Below are 23,153 nucleotides of genomic sequence, written 5' to 3' on the forward strand. Positions count from 1 at the left end.
GGAGCTACCCAATCCAACTCCAGGTGGAAGTGAATCCGCAACCTGATTGGCCTGCTGGAGCAGCCAATCAGGCGGCTGGCAGAAGTGAATCTGCTACCTGATTGGCCTGTAGGAGCAGCCAATCAGGCTGCAGGCAGAAGTCAATCCACAATATAATTGGCCCACAGGTGTAGCCCTGAAGTAGCCAATCACGCAAGGCCCATTGTGTAAATAATGTATATAAGCAGATGGTTTTGGGAAAAGAGCCATTCGTCTTCTCTTCTTCTCCTTGATGAATATGAGCTGAATAAAGAGCATGAAATTCACTCTCGACTCCGAGTATATTTCAGTAACCATAGTTTCTCAGTTAACCAGGGGATTCCAAGTTTAACCATGGCTCAAGGGCTATGTGCAGAAGCACTTGTGTGCACCTCAGGTTAACAAGCTGAGATATGATAATCTGAATACAACTGTCAAGAAGAGAGATTGCAGGAAGAACAAGAAATGTAAAACATTTACCTCTTTTATCCTGGTGTATGCCTGACTCTTGTTCTTTGCTGCAGCAGCAAGAATTTCAGGATCAAACACAAACTGAACAAAAGCTTTTAGATTGGGCCAAAAGATCAGCTGTGTGTTACTAAGAGCAAATATAATTTTCCATGCTAAGTCAAAAGCCTCTATGCACAGAGATTCAGAGGTTTCCAAAAGCTAAAAACAAAAAGAAGTAGCATTTAGTTTTTCAGAAAATATAAAGCCATGTAAAAAAGTCATACATTGTTTTAAACCATTTACCTTGGAAACGACTATTTTCATGGAATGAAACACAGGTAAGATATGATCAGAAGGAAGAATTGTCACTGCTTCCAGTGCAGACTGTAAAATTCTTGTGCATTTTTGAGCATCTGGCAAAAAGTGCTCTATATATTTGTCCTTAGAAAGCTTTTGATAATTATTTAGAACAAAATGAAGACAAACCCACTGATCATGTATATAACATGCTACAATTTTTCCCCATCCTTGATGAGATGCTGGCTCTTCAAGATAACTGTAATAAAAGTTGAAAAATATTTCAGTTCACCTTTGCTTTTTTAAAAAAAGAGAAATGTACTGTATTGTACTCCAAGGAAAGGAATAGACTAAATTAGCAACAGCTCAAGACCCAAAAAAATGAATAAACAGCACAACCCCACAGACATAACTGGGAACATACTTCCAAGCTTATAATCACATAGAATTTAACTAATGCTGCAATCCTAACTTCACTTTCCTGGGATTAAACTTCATATAATTCAATGGAATTTACTCCTGAATAGATATGGTTAGGATTGCACTCTAAATCCTACGAGTAAAATGCTTACATATTAGGAAATGGGATAATAGGAACACATCTAGAACAGGTATGGCAGAAGACTAAAGAAGCCTTTAAGGTATTCTGCATTTATATATATAAAGGTAGGATTTAAGAAAACAGATGGAAGTTAGAATAGTAGATTATTTCTCGCCAATTAAAATTTGTTAAAGTGATTAACACAAATACCTATCTTTTTCCATACTGCAAGGCTTCTTTAATACATGGTTAAGTTGAGCACAGGAAATAGTTGTTTTTAGGGTTTCAAATGCTGGGAGAGATTCAAGCTGAAGATCTGGCTTCTGATCAATAATTTCACAAATCACACTTAGCGATGCCATACTCACTACCTTCTGAATCTGTTCCCCAAGTTTTACCTCCTGAAAGCGAAGTTACACAGGTAATTTTCAAACTCTTACAATGTGTTCTAATAAAGTATGGGGGGAAATAGAAAAATATCAATAAAAATAATTATACCAGTCTGAATATAGAATAAAAGGTCTGTTCCACATAGGAGCATTACCCTTTGAATCTTAAATATATTAAAGAGTTTAATTTTAAAAACCCAATTAAGTGACACATTTTTTATGTAGCTGTTCAGCAAATGAGGTGGATGAAGAGAAGCCCCTTTTCCTCCTCCAGCATATATTCAGCTGCCAGGTGGTTTGAATAGATTAGATTAACGTTGTGAGGAGGAAGCATGGCATGTTCTACACAAGATGGAGACAAAGGGATGGGAACAGGGCCTGTATAGCGAAAGCAGGATATGAAGACTGGGCCTAAAGGAAGGCGTTGTCTTTGGGTTGGAGGAAAGCAGCAGGCTGGGTATGGAATTAGGCAGGGACTCTATTTCCTTCTAATGTCAAATTGTAAGTATTTGTATAATTGCCACATGACCCATCTAACACAAGATGAGAAAATATGGCCACTTTTTATTTCAAGTTTTTCTACTTTTTATACCTATTGCCCAAACTCTTGATATCAAAGCACAAAGAGAGAAGTGTGTTTCACTTTACATTCCTTTTCAGTAGCTACATTTAGGTATTTTGTGCTGGCTTGGAGCCAAAGCGACACCACAAATTCGTTTTGAAACTTCCCACCCACTTTCAAAAGCAATTTGCCATTAGACATGGAGGGCACTTGGCTCAAATAATCAGTTTCATGGCTCTTTGGATCCTGGCCCTAATTAACTGATCTAGTCTTATTTCAATACAGCACTAAAAATTGGGATATCTGACCACAGTCTGTTTTCATTACTTTTAGACTACACATCAGAAAACTGGAAAACATTAGCTGGTAAATGTATCTGTATCTATTATGGGATATCTGGTTTTCTGCTGTAAACAGAACAGTGCCACAGCATTTTTAAATCCAAGCTGCTCTCCTCAGTCTTCAAAAATAGTAAAGGTAAAGGTACCCCTGACCATTAGGTCCAGTTGCGGACGACTCTGGGGTTGCGGCGCTCATCTCGCTCTATCCGGCCTTTGTCCGCAGACAGCTTCCGGGTCATGTGGCCAGCATGACTAAGCCGCTTCTGGTGAACCAGAGCAGTGCACGGAAACGCCGTTTACCTTCCCGCCTATTTATCTACAGTGGAACCTCGGTTTATGAACACCTCGGTTTACGAATTTTCGGTTTACGAACGCCGCGGACCCATCTGGAACGGATTAATTCACTTTCCATTACTTTCAATGGGAAAGTTTGCTTCAGTTGATGAACGCTTCAGTTTATGAACAGACTTCCGGAACCAATTACACCCTTGCTTTGGGTTAAGTACGCTTCAGGTTGAGTACTCTGCGGACCCGTCTGGAACGGATTAATCCACTTTCCATTACTTTCAATGGGAAAGTTTGCTTCAGTTTATGAACGCTTCAGTTTAAGTACTCCGCGAACCGTCTGGAACGGATTAATCCACTTTCCATTACTTTCAATGGGAAAGTTCACTTCAGTTTATGAACGCTTCAGTTTATGAACAGACTTCCGGAACCAACTGTGTTCATAAACTGAGGTACCACTGTACTTGCATTTGACGTGCTTTCGAACTGCTAGGTGGGCAGGAGCAGGGACCGAACAACGGGAGCTCACTCCATCGTGGGGATTTGAACCGCTGACCTTCTGATCAGCAAGCCCTAGGCTCTGTGGTTTAGGCCACAGCGCCACCCGTGTCCCTTCAAAAGTAGTACAAAGGAGTATTTTGTGAAAATATGTGCACTCTGCCTAAGCATTATGACTCAACTTAAGACAAAATTACCTTTTCACTATTTCCCTCTTGAACACTGCAGAGACAGGTATTTATCAGAGAGGAGATGAAGCTGCAGATCGATGGTCCTTTTTTCCAGCCACTGACTGAGCAAATGTTCATCAGCTCTGACAACACTTCTAGATATAAATGACAGCGCTGCAGATCTGAAATCTGAAGGGATACGTTATTACAGGTGTCCATTAAAACAATACCTAGGAGATACAGTCTGCACAATTAGTTACTTTAATAGTAATGCCAAGTTACAAAGTAGCTGCTTTAGGAATGCTCAGTATAATTTTTGACTGGCATGTTGCCTCCAGGCCACATCATGGACTGCCTTGAAAATAAACAAACAAATCTCTCTTTCAAAAGTAGACTGTCATGTGACACAGGAGGCTGCTGATATAAGATACATTTGGGCATGCAAAACTATGTTGATGGTTAATTAGATCCAGATCTAATCTTTCTTGTTCTGCAGAGAGCTCTTCAAAGCATTAACAGAGTCCTAATGTCCTTCTGTCCCCCTGCTTGGCATGAATGCACCAATGTGTAGGCAGGCAGCATGCAAGAGCAGGTCACAGAATAAAAGGTCTGCATGTCCCCACCCATCTCCCCATTCTGCTCGAGTTATGACAGGCAACTGCTTCACATTAATCTAACAGCCTCAGTGGCCTGGGTTGCACACCACACACTAAAGCTTGGTTAAAAACCAATGTGAATACTACACCAGCTCCTCCATCACAATAACTTGTCAAGCAACATACTCATTTTAACTGTGTGACTGGATCTGCACTTTTGCATTTGGTTTCAAATATTTTTACATGGCTAGAGAGAACTTTTACAACATCTGTTTTGGTAAATGCTTTTCACAATGTTTGTTGACAAAGCATTTCTCTTTTAAATATTTTTCTGAACATTCCAAATGAATACACTTTCACAATATTGCTAACCTTCTGAATTAAAATAATAATTCCAAACCAATATTTACACTAAGTACTTACGGTATTTAATTCATTTGCTGTAAGTCTTCTGAGGAGAAAATCCAAAATACTTTCTGTGGCAGTCATAAATGAATTCTGTAGAAATGCTATTATCCCATCTGTATGAAGATACATTTAATTAAAACACTGGTAGTACCCATAGCTGCCAAGTTATCCCTTTTTTTAAGGGATTTTCCCTTATGCTGAATAGGCTTCCTCGCGAGAAAAGGGAAAACTTGGCAGCTATGGTAGTACCATTATTCCCAAAGCTGAACAGTAAGCCTGCAACTTATGCAGGGGTTGCATTCTGGGGATTGCCCCTAAAACCAAAATTGTGTCTAGCCAAAACTCACTGGGTTCAAGGGCAAGTAGGATTGCCAAAGTCCAGGAACCCTGCCTGCTTCCTGCCCCTTTTTATTTAGGGTTTAGGGTTTTTGCCATGTGTGTAAAAGCTGAAAGGGCACAAGTTAAATGTTGCAGGCTTACAGTATTATACACATGTGATGTAGTACACATTGAAATTACCATGGTAAAGCATATAATAGGCTATAGCATTCAGAGACACACACACCAAATCACAGTCCACAGTCCTCAATTGCATGCTTTTACTTAAAAAAAAGAAAGTAGAATGCATATTGATCACCCCAGTTTCCAAATGTCTGGCATTCTAAAGGCCATTGGGGCCATTTTGAATGACAATTTAAAAGAATTAATCCAGAGATAAAGCATGCTGAAAGAGGCTGGTAGAATCAAATTTTCCCACCCTCTCCCTCCCTCCGCTGCCCTGAAAAGCCTCTCCCTATGGACAGGAGTCCCTGTTGAATGAGGTGGAATGTGGGGCAGAGGATGGGGTGCTGGGTGTAGGGAGAGATCCCTGAAAAGTAGAGGTAACTTCTCCCATTCTCCCCACCCTCCTGTGCCACAGGGCAGCCCATTCAGCAGGGTCCCAGGACCTTCAGTAAGGACTTTGGGGTGGGGTGGGGATGTTGGGGGCCTGCTGATGGGAGGATGGGGCAGCAAAACACTTCCACCAGCCCCCTTCACCTTTACCAAACCTCTTGATCAAACCCACAAAGATGTTTAAAACAACAATTATATTTTAGAAGTACTTTTCAGTCTGTATGCATCATTCTGAAGAAAAATAGAACCCCTACTTGTAAGGCAAAACAGAACAAAGATTACCAGGTTTATCAACACTAACTGTAGACTACACAGTGGCTGATTATGCCTATTTTTTCTGTGGCATCCAAATTATCTCTGAATTTAGATGTTTGTTAAGAATATAGTAATTCCTTATTAGATGCATTCTGGACATTTTTAATACGGCCATTTGCTTTTAATATGAATTCCTGTTTTAAAGCGACTTACTACACTTTTTTTAATGAGTCTATTAGCCTAATTTGGTTACACCAGTTAAAAGGGCAAGATTCATAAGAGCAACATACTGAATATACCACTAACCAACTTGTGGACTGGAACATTTGATTGAACAAGTCTGCAGTAGCTTCAATAGCAGCTGTAGGCTTTTATCGGTTTTCAGTGATGAGATGTAGGGATTAGTGCCAAGTTTCAACAAGACATCTAGTAGAGGGTTTAAGAGAGCCTTCAGCTCAATCCGTTCTGTGCTGCCATTGACACTACATGAAACAAACATTAAAAAGAGAAACATATTCCACTGTCTGTATTGCTGACTTCTGGGTGGATAAACTGCATTCACTTTCCCACTGAGCAAAAAGCAGAACATACCTCAGCCTACATTGTATGCTATCAAGCAGGAATGGTCACATTGGAACACCCAGTGCTGGCAGTGTTTATTTTTATAGAGTGGATAAACCAAACTTAATAAACAAAATTTGTTTATACATTTGTTTATACTCTGGGAAAACACAACATTGGTTAGTAACAGATGACAGGAGGGTTTTTTTGATAGCTGAAGGCAGTTTGAAGGACAGAAAGCTGCATGTACTGGGGACACATAACCTACTTTTGGCTCCCTCTCCGTCTCTCTCTCTCATTCTCTCTTATATTATTCAGAAAATCTGTAAAGCCTGTTTGGCCAGCGACAACAGTGGAACAGAAGAAACACATGCAATGTGGTCTCCCAAACAACTTTCAATTCTCTTTAAAAAAACAAAAACAAATTCCCAATCAAGTCATTTTTTTCTTATGGTCCCAGCCTCTAGGTAGTAATCAATGAATAGACAATAAGTCAACACTCCACCAATCCACAGTTGCTCATAGGAATTCTGAACGCAAAGATCCTGAAATACCTCTGAATACACTGGTTGTGTCACAAAAGATTGTTAATATCTGTACGAATCACTTTGTCAACACACATTGAAAAGAAACAATAAATTTCTATGCAAGATGTAGGCACGGTAATCCACAAAATATTCAAGCAAACATCTCTGTGCTTAAGCCAATCTGTGAGCTGCCTTACACCAAATATGACGAACAGCTCATTTACAGCCAACTCAAAATGTCATTGTTAAGAAAGTGTTTTAAGAACCCAATGATTTTTGGTGCTATTTCTTATATACAACCTTTACATTATGCCACTTAGCTCTAACCTTTCCTTGGATGTAATATACTAAAGCTAATAGGACAAAGCCTGCTCCAGTGACTTGTGGTCCACATCCAAAGCAAATATAAAGAAAACAGGGTATCTACCTGTATACATGTTTCATCTCTTCCACATCTGCAGCCAGCAGAATCATCGTAGCAACAAGTTTAGCTTCAAACCAGTCAGGCATAAGGCAGTCTTCTGCAGCTGTAAAAAAAATAATACTAGTTTTTACAATGTTGCAGAGCTCTGCCTGAACGAATATGTCATGACGTTGTAGCACGCTGGGCACCCACAGTCTGGGGCTCCGAGTCAACACCACTGGCTTTTCCTGTGCCAGCAAAGTGGTTCTGGAGGGAAAGGGAGAAGGATCAACGATGGTAAGGGGCTTTGCTAGAGAACACATATTGAGATAATGCATTCTGTAGCTAAATGTCTGTGACAGAAGTGTCACGCACAGAAATAAAATGAAATAAGCAATGAAGCTGATTGTTTTTATGAATGCTGTTGTACGATATGCTTTGAAGTAGACTCTTTAGTTAATAGAACATAGAAGCAACTGAGATAAGAATTGAGCTTGAGAACTTCAGTCATTTTAATAATTTACCAGGACTTTGGAAATCCTATTACCAGTTAAATTAGTGAACAATATGCCTAGTGACTTTAATGAGGGATAAACCCCAGGAAATTAATACAAAATGACTAGGAAGCAAAGAGCTACTTTATATATGCTGAAGGACTTGTGCACACACAGTGGGATTTTTGACATTTTTGCTTTGAACAGCATGTCACACCAGTGCTTTTCAAACTCCTCTTGGATTCAAAAGTGGTTTGCCAAGAGGCATGAAACCCACAAACAAAGGATTTCACCATAATTGGGGATTCTGGTAAGGTGTGCAGAAATATATTACATTGCAATCTACCTCTGATCTTCGACCCCTCCTCACAAAGCACCATCTTCAAAACAACATCATATATAAACCAGCAAGTATTCCAAACACTTTATGCAGAGCTAAATAATTCCCAATCCTTAGGAATAGTTTGCTTTCACTACTTAACAAATGTGCTCATTGCTTACATAAACAGTATTATTTATAATATTTATAAAACTACTTACCATTGGCTATAGGTGTTTTCAGATAATCCTCCACAAGGGATTGTGCATAAACACTTAATGCAGTTTTGTCTTGAAGCACATTGTAGTTTAAAGGCTTTCGAAAGTGCTTGTCATTTACACGCAACCAATTACAAAGCTAAGAAAAACAAAATAATTTTTTTATTTATTTTTGTTTTATTTATTAAATTTCTATACTGCCCTACATTCAAAGATTACAGGGCAGTTTACAGCACAGAAACACAAAAGGCTTAATCGTAATCATAATAATACACATCTAAAATGCCATAATGACTAACCAATTTCACAATAGTTTGCTTTCACTTCTCTCACCATTGTCCACAAAAGAGTCCCTCTGCCTAACGATTCTTCTGGTTTCAGAGATACAATGAAGTTTGCAATATCTGAAAGGGACACTTTCTCCTAAGGAAAGAAATTTAAGTAACATTCATTTGAAACCAAGGAAAACAATATTTAGGTTCAGAGATGTGTTAATCATTTTGCAATGTTACAATCTCTCCCTACTCCAAACTCCTTCAAGTTTAATAGCCAAGTACCACAACGCAAGTCTTCTACTCAGAGCAGTTCCAATAGAACAAAGTGCAAGGTGCAATATGCGAAGATGTCATCGCAAGTCTAACACAATACTTAGGGCAGTCATGCATTTTAATGCCACAATGTTGTGTTTAAGAATGCCCAAGCTTTTGTTTTCTGAAAACATGGCATCTAGAAAAATGAAGCAAAGGAGGAAAACATTTCACCTGAGATTTAAGAATGGTAATCAAATGATTCTAAAATTCTGTATCTTTTAATCCAAAGAAGTAGCAAACCTTACCCACTAAAGCTTTATAAAAGTACTCAGCTATATTTGATGCCTTTCCCAGTGCAACTATATTTCAGAATAGGAACACTTACGACATCTGTCAAGAGTATAGCTGCTTTAAGAAGATAGCACTGAGCAGCTCCCCGTAGGAGAATCTGATGGGTGATCATGGTGCACTGCAGGACATCTCTGCAAATGGATAAGATACATGCTTTGAAAAGTTAAAACAATGAACTGAAGACTAGTCACACAAACAACACTCAGAATGTTACCTCAGAGCTAGGAGTCCTTTGGTATCTAGTACTCTATATGCTGGAATATTTGCCAGTGCCATGGACAGAAACAAAATTGGAACAGCACACCAGTGCCTATTGCTCATCTTCTGTATAAACTTTAACAAAAAACTACCTTTAAAAAACAAAAGAAAAGCAAGATTTTTGTTAAACATAAAACAATGCTAACCCCAAAAGTAAGCCCAGCAGTAGAAATCCACTTTTCCAAGGGGGAAAAATGGATTACATTCCCTAAATACAAATGATCTCTTCATTAATTCCAGCCTCAACAGCTTGTTTGACTGAGCGATCAGATGGACGTGACAGCAGAGAAAAACATGGTAGTATAGGCTGTAACCATTTTGCACACGTCCAATTGCTGCATGACCGCCAACATGCAGGTCCTTTTGGACCCAGAAGAAGGGCGGAATGGGGACATAGTGAAACTGGGCAGGACAGGCTCCCCCAACATGCACAGGGGCCAGGAATGCAACCCTCACACAAAATAACACCACAAACCTACTATTCACTGTGAATGATTCCTAAGTGTACACACTTTCACCATATCCCTCAGATTCTGACCCCAACCACCATGGAAAGCATAACTAAAGGAAAGTCAATGTAGGGCAGTGCTTAGAGTATGACAAGGATCAAGGATCCTAGCTCAGCTATAAAGCTCACTGGGTGACCTTGAGCCAATCAGTCTCTCTCAGCCTAATGTTTCTCATGGGCTTGTTAGGAGCTTAAGATGAGGCCTGGGAAGAGACACAAGGCACCCTATATTTTGGACTACGGGATGACAATATAATAAATGAGAAAAAGTAAAGGTCCCTTCAGGACCTATCTAGGTTAGGAAGAATAGAAGGAATGTAGCAATCCAAGAACAGGGGTAGCTTTGTGCCCTTGCACAGTAGTTGCCAGCTTCTCTAGTCTTTCCACCCATACTCAAGGGGGAATGCATGTAAACAAAGCTATGAGAACGAAGGCTGGGCACTTTTTGCATACAACTGTGCTAGACTCATGGCATAAGTGGGGTAGAAGTGAGATGGCTTTATATACCGGGCACACACAGCCACTTCCTCTCTTTCCAACCACCTCCCTACTTTGGCCACTTAGCATGAATGACTTCTATGCAATTCCAATTCAAAATATTTTAAATAAACATACTTTTTTCTTTCTCAGGGAGGCTTGTGAAAAAGGTAGCCAAGAACATTTGCAACTTCGTTCCTAAAGGAGGACAGGTTCCGATAATCTGACCTGGTAACCTGTTAAATTAAAAAAACAAGAGAAATATGGTGGAAGAAATTCAAAGACAAAACTGTCAACTTTATCAATGGAACAAATACAGTTTACATACTACTAGAACCTCTATACAGATATTTGATACACTGCAGTATAAAATAATTTAAAGGCTAATTGACAGAAGTTTTCATTTTGTTAAAAAGGCAGGCCACCTTTAATATCAGACCAATATATCGGAACCAAGCTAGCCTCTCTCAATGAGCAAAAATATTCTGAGCTAGTAAACCGCTGATTAACAGAACCATTCTAACCCCTGTCAAAGGAAGGTACATCCATCCCAGAAACCTCTCAGTACATCCACAGAAAGCTGTGTAAGTGTATGAGCAGCACCAGCTGCTACTGCCATAGCAAGGGCCAAAATGGAATAGGTTGGGAATGTGCCAGAGTCCCCTTTACCCCCTGCAGATTAGACCCCATAACTACACTAGTCTGAAGCTGGTGTAATTACTTTCCCCTCCCATTGGTTTCAGTGGGTGGGACAATTTAAGGGTAAGGATAAGTAATACAGAAATAAAAAGGCAGAAAAATGCTGAAGCCCTGGTCACATCGAGCCTCTGGATGTGGCAGTGTTCTGCCCAAGATTCCCACTTCCACTCCAGTACTTAGAACTGGTCTACTTAGAAAAGCTTCCATCCCAACAAAAGAACATCCTCCTAACACACCTAGGAAGTTTTTTTATATATAATTATAATCATCATCATTTAATACTAAAAATCTAGAAATCTGAGAGAAATGTTTTCTGTACTTGCTCCAGTTCTCTCTCATCTTTTGTGGGATAGGACAATTAGAACTGCCTGCAGTACTGTAAATTTACATAATTCTATGGCAATGAAACCTGGTGGGATTTTTTTTTCAATCCCTGTCCTCAATGGAGGAAAATCCATAAATAACTGCAAATATTCAGCCCTACACAAGTGGCATTAAAAATCTGTTTATCTTTTAGTATCTATAGAAATTCAACAAGTTGTCAATGAATAATTTATTACCTGCTATAGAGAGAACTTTCCGAAAGAGCATCCATTAAAGGGCCAATAATAAACTAGAAAAAGAAAAAGAAAGCATGCTTGTATTAAAAGCTGTAACACAGACGAAAATGGTATTTGTCCTGCAAAACATGTATGGATGTTTAATCAGACCTATATTAGTAGAAAAGTCTGTATGGAACTGTAAAATTTATTTCTGCTACAGAGAAACTGTGGATCTGGCTTTACAACACATTCAAGCTACAAAATGGGTAAAGAAATTATGAATCAGCCTTATAAACATGCTAAAGATAAAAATACTCCAAAAGATTTATATACATGACAGCAGGGAGAAAGAGAAACAAAAGTATTTCCTAAACTGTATTATGTAGTGAGGCTATTCCCCTAAAAATAAAATAAAAAGTGCAGATCTGTTACCATTACAATTATTCACCAAAAATGCTATGGCTAGAAGGATCCTACTCAATACCACTTTTCCCGCATCTCAAAAATGAGATGGACCTTACCAGGGTAATGGGCACAATTGTTGCTCTCTTACAATCTCCTTACAATCAGAGCAAACAAGGCAGTGTGTGCCCTAGACACTGGTGGACAAGCTGGTGTGCTTACGAAGAGAATTATGTTTTCCTTTTGTTCCCTTCAAGAGCACCAAGCTTTTAACACACACCCTCAGAATAATATAGACAAAGGAGCAAACTTCAGAAGGTACAATACAGGAAATCTTAGGAGAATAAAGGGAAGAAAACTTTACCTCTGAAAATCCTGGTGACATAGGGATATGTTTCGTTTGCCAGATGTCAAGAAAGTGAATTACACCTTCCTTTGTCAATGTTTTGTTTTCACTCTCAAACATTCTTTTGTAAATGCACATATGCCATGATGGGTGAAACACCCAACTATCTGTTGCAAAAAAAAATATCGAATTTTTACAGGAGTACACAATGACAGTAATCTGGACATATATTTTATCTAGATGTGGGAACTAGGGAGGGAGGGACACATATTATTCATATGTACCTTTATAGGTTTTCACAATATATTTACATCTAATCACATTAAAAAAGAGTTTTGAGAGACTGTCATTTCATTGTATAGCACATCCACCTGAATCTGGCTGGGAAGGTCCCTGTTATTCCCATGGCTCTTACCTTTCATATTGACTTTTGTCCTGATATGCCCTGTGCAACTGAGGGATAATTCATGCAATTAACTGCTATTTTTTCTATATTATGTAAATGTGGCAGGGCATCACACACACCTCTCGTCCCATGAACAATGTAATATTAGCTTGCAACCCTCCCTCCACCATGGTTTTTCCCCTCCACCATGGTTTTTATGGGAAGGAATTACAGAAAGACTACTTTCAGGCCACATGCATTATGTTGAATGTTCAATGTGGGGTGCAATTCTGATGTCCCATTGTTCTGTACTGTACTGAATTTCTTAACTGATATTGTATTATCAGTGTTACAACCTATGACCTGAAAAAGCGTTATTTAAGCTGTTGAGCGACCAAGTGACAGGAATTTTTGCAACATAAAACCAATCCTTTGATTCTGACAAAGTTATTGGCACTTTTCTAAAAAAAAAGCCTTACCGTTTTGCTCTGATACTGCATGTTCATATAAACTATTTAACTTTGGCAATACTGGCTTTATAACATGTATCTAAAATTGAAAAACAGACATTATTACATTAATTTATTCTGTAACTGAAAAGTATCATAACTATAGTTAAGAGCTAGATATTGACCTCTGGCATGAAATTACATAACATAGTGACTTTACAATAATAGAAATTATAACACAGTGTCTCTGTGTAACCAATGTTCAGCCCCTTGTGAACAGCAAATCTATACATAATTCTGATGCTGCGGTCTACTTCAGTGGAACTTGGAGGAGTATAACTTAAGAATGAGCGGTCGTTTCCCTTTTTAAACTCCAGTTCCCCCATAAACATGCAAAGAGGGAAAATGCTACATTCAAAATGCATGGTGGATTTTTGTTTAAGAAACAGTCTCTACATTTCCTGGCTTCAGCATTTAGCATTTGTTCACTGTATAGAACAACCCTCTGTTATTTTGCATATTCATAGCAACAATGATTAACAGCAACTCACAGCAGCACTTTGTAAAAATGTTACATACTTACCTGATTTCCTTCCAAAGTCTCCATTATTAAGATGTAATTTTCCCAAAACTGAGTAAGTTGATCATTTTTTTCTGCACACCACCAGAACAGATGTGGTTCTGCAATACAATACAAGCAAATTAGAGGAATTTCTTCTCTTCCCTCTAATCAAAGGGAACATGTGATACTACATCCAGTTTAATGTCGCTATCATGAAAAGGCTATATACCTTTTTACCAAGCCTATAAGTGTCAATAAAAATATCTCTCTCCGTGACAACAGTATGCACTGAAAGCACAGGCTGCAATCATTCAGTATTACTGGACAAAACTTTATATGGACAGCAAAAAGTATTAATGTAGGTCAAGAGCATGACCATTTCCTCCCCATGCAGAGGGGAATGCAACCTATTTCCACGGAAGCCTCCTCCTATCTTGGCTCACTATCATTTTGTCAAGCATAATATAATAGGGAGTGCAATGCAGATGTGATACTATTGCAACTCACATCTTAACATCCAGCAGCTCCACCACCTGCCATCAAACTGGCCACTCATGTATATGACAAGTACACCACATCCCATGGGTTTTGGTTTGAAAAAGGCTCCTCCCCATAAGTATATCTGAGGTGTAGAACAACATTACGTTACCAGGAAAGACTGTGAGAATTGTGCCACCAGATTTTTAGGTGTCTCTCTTCTATCCTTAATGTTTATTTCTAACCTTGGGTTATGCTTTCATTAGCATTTCTCTTCCATTCTCAGTGAAAAGGTAAATTTATGCTTAATGAGGTATTGCATGAACAATTAAGCAATGGCCTTCACTTTGGTTACTGTTTTGCCAATCCTCCTTCACAGTCAAAACCTTTTTAAAAGGTTGTTGTCTCCTTAAGTAGTATCTGCAAGAATAGACCATTGACAAGAAATCGTGTTTGGGGATAGAGTTGTAGCTCAGTGATAGCACATCTGCTTTGCATGCAGAAGATCTGAGTGTTCATTCCCTTGTATTTCCAGGTACCGTAGGGCTGGGGGAGACCCTTGGCTGAAAACTGCTGCCAGTCACTGTAGACAATACTGAGCTAGATGGACTGATGATACAATTCAGAAAAAGGCAGCTAGCATCCTAGAACACTATAATTCCAGTGAAGGTCCTCTCATTTTGTTTGCTCATCTAAATAAGTTTATAGACACCTTTAGAGGCACACCGCTGTGGTTTTGGTATCCACATTTGCTATGATAGACAAACTCCTGTTTTCGCTAAAGCAGAACCAAAGAGACTTGCACACTTTCTACCAGTCTCTTAAATTTAACACTACTCAGAGCATCTCACCAATGTGCCATTCAAGAGCTTTGGGGGCTGCACCTTTTAAGTATGACACAAACCTGGGGCTACTTAAAAACTAAAGCACAAGTGAAGATGGCATGTCTTGTGCCTTACCAGTGGCATACAAGGGACATTTTTACAAGATACAGCATTGTGGCAAGACGTGTGTACATGTGTTCTCTTTGACAAACGCTTGAAAGAGACCTGTTCTTTTATTACATCCCAGCTAAAGCACACAAATGTTATGCACTTATTGTAATCATGTACGGATGCAGACAAGATAACGGGTAATGTCATTCATTTCAGAGTGTGGGGCACTGCTTTTCATGGAGAAAAGGCCTGTCTTTCACTTGCACCCTATGGCTTGCTGGTCACGGCTATCCTCTACCATATGCAAAATTCAAAGTCAGCACTAACCCATATTTAGAAAGCTCTGTGGAGCTAAGCCGTAGGTCGGATATTATACGTGGTGAATAATACACATGTCCAGCCTGCCACAGGTCACAGAGCCGACCAAGGCACACATGCTGAAGTGGCTGAGAGAAAAGAGATTGTTGTGTGTGTCATGGCATTTGTGGAAACAAGTTAAGCAAGGATGCTACATCACCAGGGCTGTACCATTTCCACTGTGCCGGTTGCACCTGCACTCCAGGCGTAGTTTATCAGAGACATCCACTGCTCGCTTCAGCAAATAACGGGCTCTTTTCCTGCACAGGGCATCGCTCTCCGTCAGCCCCTTTTGCACCACTTCCCAGAAACTGCTGCACTGCCTGGCGTCGAGTAGCTGAGCAGCCGCCTCCACATGCGCGCTCGCGGGGAACAGCGCGTCCGAGAGGGCGCTCAAGACCAACAGGGTCCGGCTCACCCGCTGCGGGGCACCCTTGGGCGGCGGTGGCAGCACCATCAGCCCTTCCCACACGAGCCCCAATGCGGCGCTATTCCGCCCCAGCGCCGGCAGCAGCCTCCCGGCCGCCAGCAAGCCTTTCTCCTCCTCCTCGTCCTCTCCATCTCCCCTCAGCAGCTTCAGGGCCGCCGCCACGGCTCGCTCGAGCAGCACCGGCTCCTCCAGCCAAGGGGCCACGGCGGCCAGGACCTCGGCGGCCGCTTCCACCTGCAACCGCCCGCTCCCCGCGCTGCCTTCCAGGGCCTCCAGCGACTCCCGCGCCAGCCGCTCCGCCAAAGGGGCTCCGCAAAACGAGGCGCAGCAGCGCAGCGCCCCGCACGCGGCTCTGGCCAGGCGCAGCCGCTCCTCCGGGGACTCCCCCGGCGAGGAGGCGCCGCCGAGCAGCACCGGCAGGCAGCGGCCCAGCGCCGCCTCCCAGGCTACGCGCCGAGCCGCCGCGTCCCGCTCGTCGCTCCGCCCGCCCGCCGCCGCCACCCGCTCGAGAAGGAAGCGCAGCGTCTCCGCTTGCTCGACGGAGAGCGGCCCGCCTTCGGCGCCACCGCCGCACACGGCCCGCAACAGCGCGCCCCAGTCCGGGCATTGCGAGAGCAGCGCGTCGGCTAAGACCGCGTCCATCGCGGGGAGCGCGCGCGCGGCCTAGCAGGTCTGTCCGGCGCCTTTCCTCGCGCTTTCTTCTCCCAGCAGCCCTTGCGTTTAAGGTGGCTGCGGGGAAAGCGAGGACTAGTTTGATGATAGGCCTGCCTTTCGCACGGGTTGCCTTTTCGGTACCCCTGACAGGCAGAGATTCAGCAGGTGAAACCACACAACTTCCCCCTGCCCGCATTTGTCTTCTCGCCACCCCGTCACTGTGCTGGGTAATGAATGGGTTTCTAATGTCCTTGGAACCGCTTACGACCAGGACTGGATCAAAGATTTGAACGTTAAGGCTGCGGCGTGTAAACTAAAGGACAGCTTGCCTGGGAAGGCTGCTTATGGGTCATGTGGGTTTCGCAGGCCAGTCTTCAAATAACTTATTTGGAGTATCCTTGCACATGCAAAAGAGCTGCACCAAAGTATAGGGTTTGTGCACTGCAGCCAGTGACAGTTAAAAAAAAGTTGTTTTCATTGATACTCAAAAATAACACGAAGATATAATACACACATAACAAATACCTCCCCCCTGTACCCCACTCTTCCCCAGACTACAGAGTCTTATAGAAAAACGTTTTCCAAAGTTGTGGTTGTAAGTCCCATATTTGCCAGCCAGTGACAGCTTTGAATTGATCAGTAGGCTGCACCTGCCAGAGCCATTCTCTAAATTGATCCTATAATTCATGCTGAAACAAGACCAGTTGCTGGGGAACGACAGCAGCAGCAGGAGATGGCTTTTGCCCTCTTTGTGTTTGTGTGCTTTCTGAAAGCATAGAATCACAGAATTGTAGAGTTGGAAGGGATCTCAAGGGCCATCTAGTCCAACCCCTTACAATGCAGGAATCCTGCCCACAGCCGTCCCTATCATATGGACCACCTTGGGAAGCAGGATGCTGAACTAGAAAGCCCTCTGCTCTGCTCAAGCAGAACGTTTATGTCAGAATTTGTGCTCTACAAAATTGACCTTGAAGTGACAGCAGGACCCAGTAGTGTTCTAGGCCCTTTTCTAAAACTTGCACTGCATAACTAAGCAAAATCCTATCATAAACAGACGCATGACTGTTGTCCATTCGTGTCTGAAACACAGAGCATGAGGTTCTTAATCTCAGGGTCCTGAGTTCAAGCCCCACATTGGGCAAAAAAAAGAAAGATTCCTGCATGGCAGGAGTTGGATTAGATGATCCTCATGGTCCCTTCCAACACTACAATTCTCCGATTCTGTGCTGTAATTTTGAGGGTAGGGTTGCACTCGGTGTTCTGACTAAATCAAAATGCTCACACAAGTGGGTGTAAGGGGATATCAGTGGGAAGAACCTCTGCAGCATCCTTGTGAGGTTCTTCCCACCCTTAGAGGAGCAGAGCAACTCATGAACTGGGTCATACTAGTTCATTTGCACCCAAACATGTGTCTGTATGTGCAACTAGTGAAAGGCTTTTGCTGGATTATTCATGCTGGAGGAAGGTAATTGTTTTCACCTGCTTCATTGAAAGACACAAGCAACTGGGTACGTTGGCCTTGATACAGAATGTGTGTTTTATTTTTGTTTTGTGTCTGAACCCCTGTGCATAAAGAAGGTGTGCACTCAGATTTTTGTAACAGATAGTAATTTACAGTAAAAGATATGATTTCACTTTCTCTGTGTCTCACAACATTACTATAAATGCTGATATGGCAAACTGACATAGTGACTAGAATAAATTGCCCCAGAGATAACCTTATTTATATGAAGTGGAGTGATTAAAATTGAATTAATACAGCACAAAAGGAACATGATACCAAATGGCATTTACATAGCTGCCAAGTTTTCCCTTTTCTCGCGAGGAAGCCTATTCAGCATAAGGGAAAATCCCTTTAAAAAAGGGATAACTTGGCAGCTATGCATTTAGAGGCCAACACAAGTATATTTTCTCGTGAAAAGGCATACACATAGGATTTGTTTATATGACCTTGTGAGATTAACTGCTCTTATCCTTCAACATGGAGGAGGCATTTTACCATAACAAGCTTTTGAATGTGCATGTGACTCCCATAGCAATCAGTAGCCTCTCAATGAGACATTCAAGAGCATGGCATCTGTCCCATTTTGTTCTCTGCTATTCTTTTTATCTTTGAAGTCTGTTCTTTGGAATTCGTTATAAGCAGTGACTGCATTAGAAACAGCTTGCCGTGTTTCTCTCAGAACAGCAGATGGTGCTATCGTCAAGGCTTCCTACTATTTTGCCCCCACCCCGTAGAAGAACAGGTGAATGGAAATAAAAGTTTAATAGCCTTTCAGAAATTTATAATCCTTAAAATAAAATAAAATTTTGATCTGTATTAACCTTTTTAAAGAGCCTCATAAAACTGGTCCAGAACCAAGAATTTTGTGCCATGAATGTGGAGCAAAATGGAGACAAAATTTAGACAAAGGATATTCAACATTGATTTAGTTTTTGAGGGGTGTTTTATTAAACATTTGGAGCAAGATTTACCTAACTAGCCATGTCAGCAGAATCTGCATGCAAGGACTTCCACTTGTGCAAGAGGGCTTTACCCCCTCTTCTCTATGCTTCATAGAATTGTCTATGGGGTGGGTCAGGAGAGCCCCCAGAACAGTGCAAAGGGGGCAGGAGAGTGGGGGGTGGGGAGCTGCAATGCTTGCAAGGATGGAACAACTGGGAGTGTGTGATGTGGAATTCTACCCTTAGGAACTTACTCTTTCAAAGGTCTTTTAGATCCCACATGTTCTCATTGGCTCATTGAACTGAGCCAGCACAAGCCTTGATATTATACCACATGCTTCTTTGTACTGTGTGGAAAATAGATAATACTGAAATGCCTTGTTTTATGGAAGTTACAAAGATAAAAACATATACTTTTCAGAAATCTGCTTATGAACGACCTGCGGACTGTAGCTTTTCTATACAAACCATCAAGTCTTTTCTCTCTCTAAAGCCCCATTTCTTTTTAGAAATGTTCTGCCCAATGCATTTTCTGCATTTCACAAGCACAAGCAACTCCCATCATTTATTTTTAATTGCATATTTTTAGAAAGGTATCAAATAAACAAGCTACTTCACATCTTGACTCAATAAAGCAAAAGACAGTACAACTAGGGCCTAACCACCAGGGCCATCTGGGGGCAGGAGCATGGGGTGGCAGCCCTGATCTCTGTAATTTAATGCAGGGCACACCTAGTGCTAGACCAGGTGAGACTCTCTACCTCCTTCCTTCCTAGAGCAAGAGAGGGAGGAGGAGGAGGAGAGCTTGGACAGCTAAGGCAGCAGTAGCAGCAAACAAAAATGTAATGAGATGAGATGAGAGAGAGAGAAGTTATTGCCATTAAAGTGACCACAGAACAAAAACAAAAACAAGGGATGGGGATATGCTACCCACAAAGCAATGCTATATGCCAGTGGGTTGAGAAACAGCCCTAGAGTAAATTATATGTTGTTATTTCTCTGAAAGCCACCCTGAAGACCTTCTAATGGCAGGAATCAAAACAAATGGATGAATGAGTAAGGATTTTTGTGTCAATATCACATTAGTTTGGCTTGTGCTTCAAACAGCAATCTTCAAAGAGTTCCTTGCACTTCCTCCAATCCCTTTGAAAGTTTTTTCCCCCCAGGGTAAACATACAAGTGTCTCATTTGTTTAGTTGGGGATGATGGCCTCCAAAAGAAAAGGAACCACCACCACCCCACAGCTGCTAACAAATGCAAAAGCATTAGAAAACAGATCCTAATGCAGCACTTTCCCTTTAATAAGTGGCTAATCCTCCCAGTTGGCTCATATACACAACAGCCTGGGCCCAGCTGATCCTTGCCAATTGCTTTGAAAACTCCTGACTCACTCCAATATCACTTAGAGTCTCCTTAATTGAGCATCAGAGGTGGGCCCTTGATGGATGCTATAAAAAGTCTTTCTTTGAGCCTGCTCTCTTCCTTCTTGCATTTTAACTCAGAATAGGGGTGGGGAACCTTTTTCAGACTGAGCATTGCTACGGTAGCAGCCGTGAACTAAAGCAAAAATGGGGAGTGTTGGAGAGGAGGCGTGGTGTGAGGAGAGTACCAAGAATCAGACAGAGAGGCCTGAGAGTGGTGATCACATTTGGTTCCAGGGCGTGTTGTGCCCCACCCTCAAAGGCACCAGGATCAGAAAAATTCCAGGATCCAAGAGTAGCAGTGTTTTTTAAAGGAATGCTCACCATAGCTGCCAAGTTCTCCCTTTTTTAAAGGGAAATTCCATTATGCTGAATAGGCTTCCTCGCGAGAAAAGGGATAACTTGGCAGCTATGATGCTCACCCCACTAGTAAATGCATTTACTGTACTGTCTATTTTTAAATTCCATGTACAAGTTCTACTTTTTCTTGACCCACATTTTATACTTAAATATTTAAGAGCATGCTACCCCATTTACTAAGCTATTACTAAAATGGGAGTATTAATTGTAGTCTGTTAAGTGCATTGGGGTAGCAAAGTGCCACAGAAAAACTTGCTGTTGACAGAGCAGCAGATAGCCTGGATAAATAGCTCTCTTCATGGAGGAGTTTTGCCACTGTTAGAGGTTTGGCCAAACAGCACCTGCCATTACATTCTCCTGCTGGGATGACCAAGTGCCAAGAAATATGGGCTCCAGCATCTTTTGTAAATGTGCAGAAAATTGCATTTTGGCAAGTGTAGCCGGTCCTACAGAGGTAAAGCACTTGCAGCTACTGTTGGGCAGAGTGAGGCAGCTGTGAGACACAGAACATGGCATGGTTGGGGAGGCACAGCTGTGTGTGCCCCTTGGCCCTGCTTTGCATCCCCTAAGCATTGGATTTTTTGGGCCATGTGTTCATGGTATCTTTGTTTATTGGATGAAAGGAAGAATGTTAATAGCCTTGGATGGTTGGCTGATGGCTCAACAATGGGTGAGGAGAGGGTTTCCTGATACTGAGAGAAAGCCATCAGATTTTTGCTTGAGGGATTGTCCTGTTCTCTGAGGGGAAAGGGCAGGTATGTGTGAAAGAAAAAGAGAATGACCTTGAGGAGTTAGGAAGCAGCAGCAATTCTGCAGTTTGAAAGAGGACTGGGGAGAAAGTGGTCTGTTGGCCTTGTAGGTGCAGACAGAGGCCAACAGACAGAGAATTACTGGTTGAACAAGAAGGGAAACTAAAATTGAAAGAATATGAAGAAATAAAAGAACATCTCCAAAGTTGGTTGCACCATAGACAGCTAAAGGATATATTCAAAGAAGATAATAAGAAAGGTTTTTCATATTTAGTTTCCAAATTCCAAATTCCAAAAGGAAGTGATAGAAGAAAACTCGAAATTATTTAAAAAGGCATATAATATCCTTTTGGAGTGGGAAACCAAAGATGAAGAAGTAAAATCGGTAATGATTAAATGGGCACAAGATATAGGCCACAATATACAATTTGAAGATTGGATAAAACTGTGGAAAGTAAATCTGAAATTTACGGATTGTATATTGTTGAGAGAGAATTACATGAAAATGATGTATAGATGTATATATCACTGGTCAAATTGGCAAAAATGTATAAAAATGAAAAGAATGTTGGAGATGTGAGGCAGAAGGTACGTTTTATCACATGCGGTGGGATTGCAAAAAGGTAAAACTGTACTGGGAAATGATATACGGTATAACGAATTGAAGAAAATGTTGAAAATATTATTTGTTAAACAACCAGAAGCTTTCTTGCTAGGTATTTTAGGCCAAGATATACTGAAAGAAAAGAGGACGTTATTCTGCAAAGAGAAAAGAGGACGTATTCTACTACAGCGGTGAGAATTTTGATAGCACAAAATTGGAAGACTGAAGAAATGCCAATTAAAGAACAATGGCAAGAAAAACTGATAAACTATGCAGAACTGGCAAAATTGACGGACAGACTTTGGGAAAAAGACAACAGTGACTTTGAAATAGAATGGGAACCATTTATAGTATATTTGCAGAAACAAAGGAAGACTATTGACTTGATGGCAGGATTTAAATAAACACTCACACCCCTTTATTAGCAAATATATATAGAAGATGAAGAAATAATATAGTGTATTTTTTATAGAAACAGCAGTATGAAATAAGGGGGAAATAAATCAGAAGTGGAAGTTGGGGGAAGCCCGGGAGGGGAGGGGAGGGGAGGGGAGAGGGAGTGTAAAAAGAATGTCATGGATATGTGATGTATGTAATAGAAAAAGAAAATGGAATAAAAATTTAATAAGAAAAGAAACCAAACTCAGGTAGTATGTCTGCCCCAGAAATTTCTTACCACTCAGGGATGTTGGGAGTCCAGGAGTTGACAACAGAAACAAATCTGAAATGTTAAGGATTGAATTTGAGGAACGCCTGTGGGCATAATGTAGTCTACTGATGAAAACTGTTAACAACTGAGTGCTTTACAACACATGTTCTACATGCTTCTTACACTTGAATGCACCACAAATACTGAGATTGTGCTGTGAAAATTAACCAAAGAGGGGGAGCAACTGAATATGGTATGGAGCAATCTTGTAACAAAATAGCTCAGTGCAGAGTAGAGGACACAGCAAGAGCAGGTTGAAGGCTCTATGGTAGGAGCA

General features: G+C 41.2%; 1 protein-coding gene across 2 annotated transcripts in view; it reads right to left on the reverse strand.

Annotated features, from left to right (window-relative positions):
* The window catches only part of TARBP1 (tRNA guanosine 2 -O-methyltransferase TARBP1), a 32,874-nt gene extending 14,653 nt beyond the window's left edge, over positions 1-18,221 (reverse strand). For both annotated transcript variants that reach the window (XM_088666438.1, XM_035108422.3), the window contains exons 1-17: positions 15,676-18,221; positions 13,757-13,854; positions 13,204-13,273; positions 12,358-12,506; positions 11,610-11,662; positions 10,489-10,586; positions 9,322-9,457; positions 9,142-9,238; positions 8,560-8,649; positions 8,230-8,365; positions 7,220-7,319; positions 6,011-6,186; positions 4,571-4,668; positions 3,579-3,740; positions 1,517-1,707; positions 772-1,024; positions 499-687 (exon numbers count right to left, since the gene is read on the reverse strand). In XM_088666438.1, coding sequence (XP_088522564.1) covers positions 499-687; positions 772-1,024; positions 1,517-1,707; positions 3,579-3,740; positions 4,571-4,668; positions 6,011-6,186; positions 7,220-7,319; positions 8,230-8,365; positions 8,560-8,649; positions 9,142-9,238; positions 9,322-9,457; positions 10,489-10,586; positions 11,610-11,662; positions 12,358-12,506; positions 13,204-13,273; positions 13,757-13,854; positions 15,676-16,576 — 2,997 coding nt within the window. In that variant the 5' untranslated portion in view covers positions 16,577-18,221. The remainder of the gene's footprint in view (positions 1-498; positions 688-771; positions 1,025-1,516; positions 1,708-3,578; positions 3,741-4,570; positions 4,669-6,010; positions 6,187-7,219; positions 7,320-8,229; positions 8,366-8,559; positions 8,650-9,141; positions 9,239-9,321; positions 9,458-10,488; positions 10,587-11,609; positions 11,663-12,357; positions 12,507-13,203; positions 13,274-13,756; positions 13,855-15,675) is intronic.
* Between the last annotated feature and the right edge of the window lie 4,932 nt (positions 18,222-23,153).

This window comes from Zootoca vivipara, chromosome 3 (assembly GCF_965207765.1).
Source record: "Zootoca vivipara chromosome 3, rZooViv2.hap1.1, whole genome shotgun sequence".
NCBI lineage: Eukaryota > Metazoa > Chordata > Lepidosauria > Squamata > Lacertidae > Zootoca > Zootoca vivipara.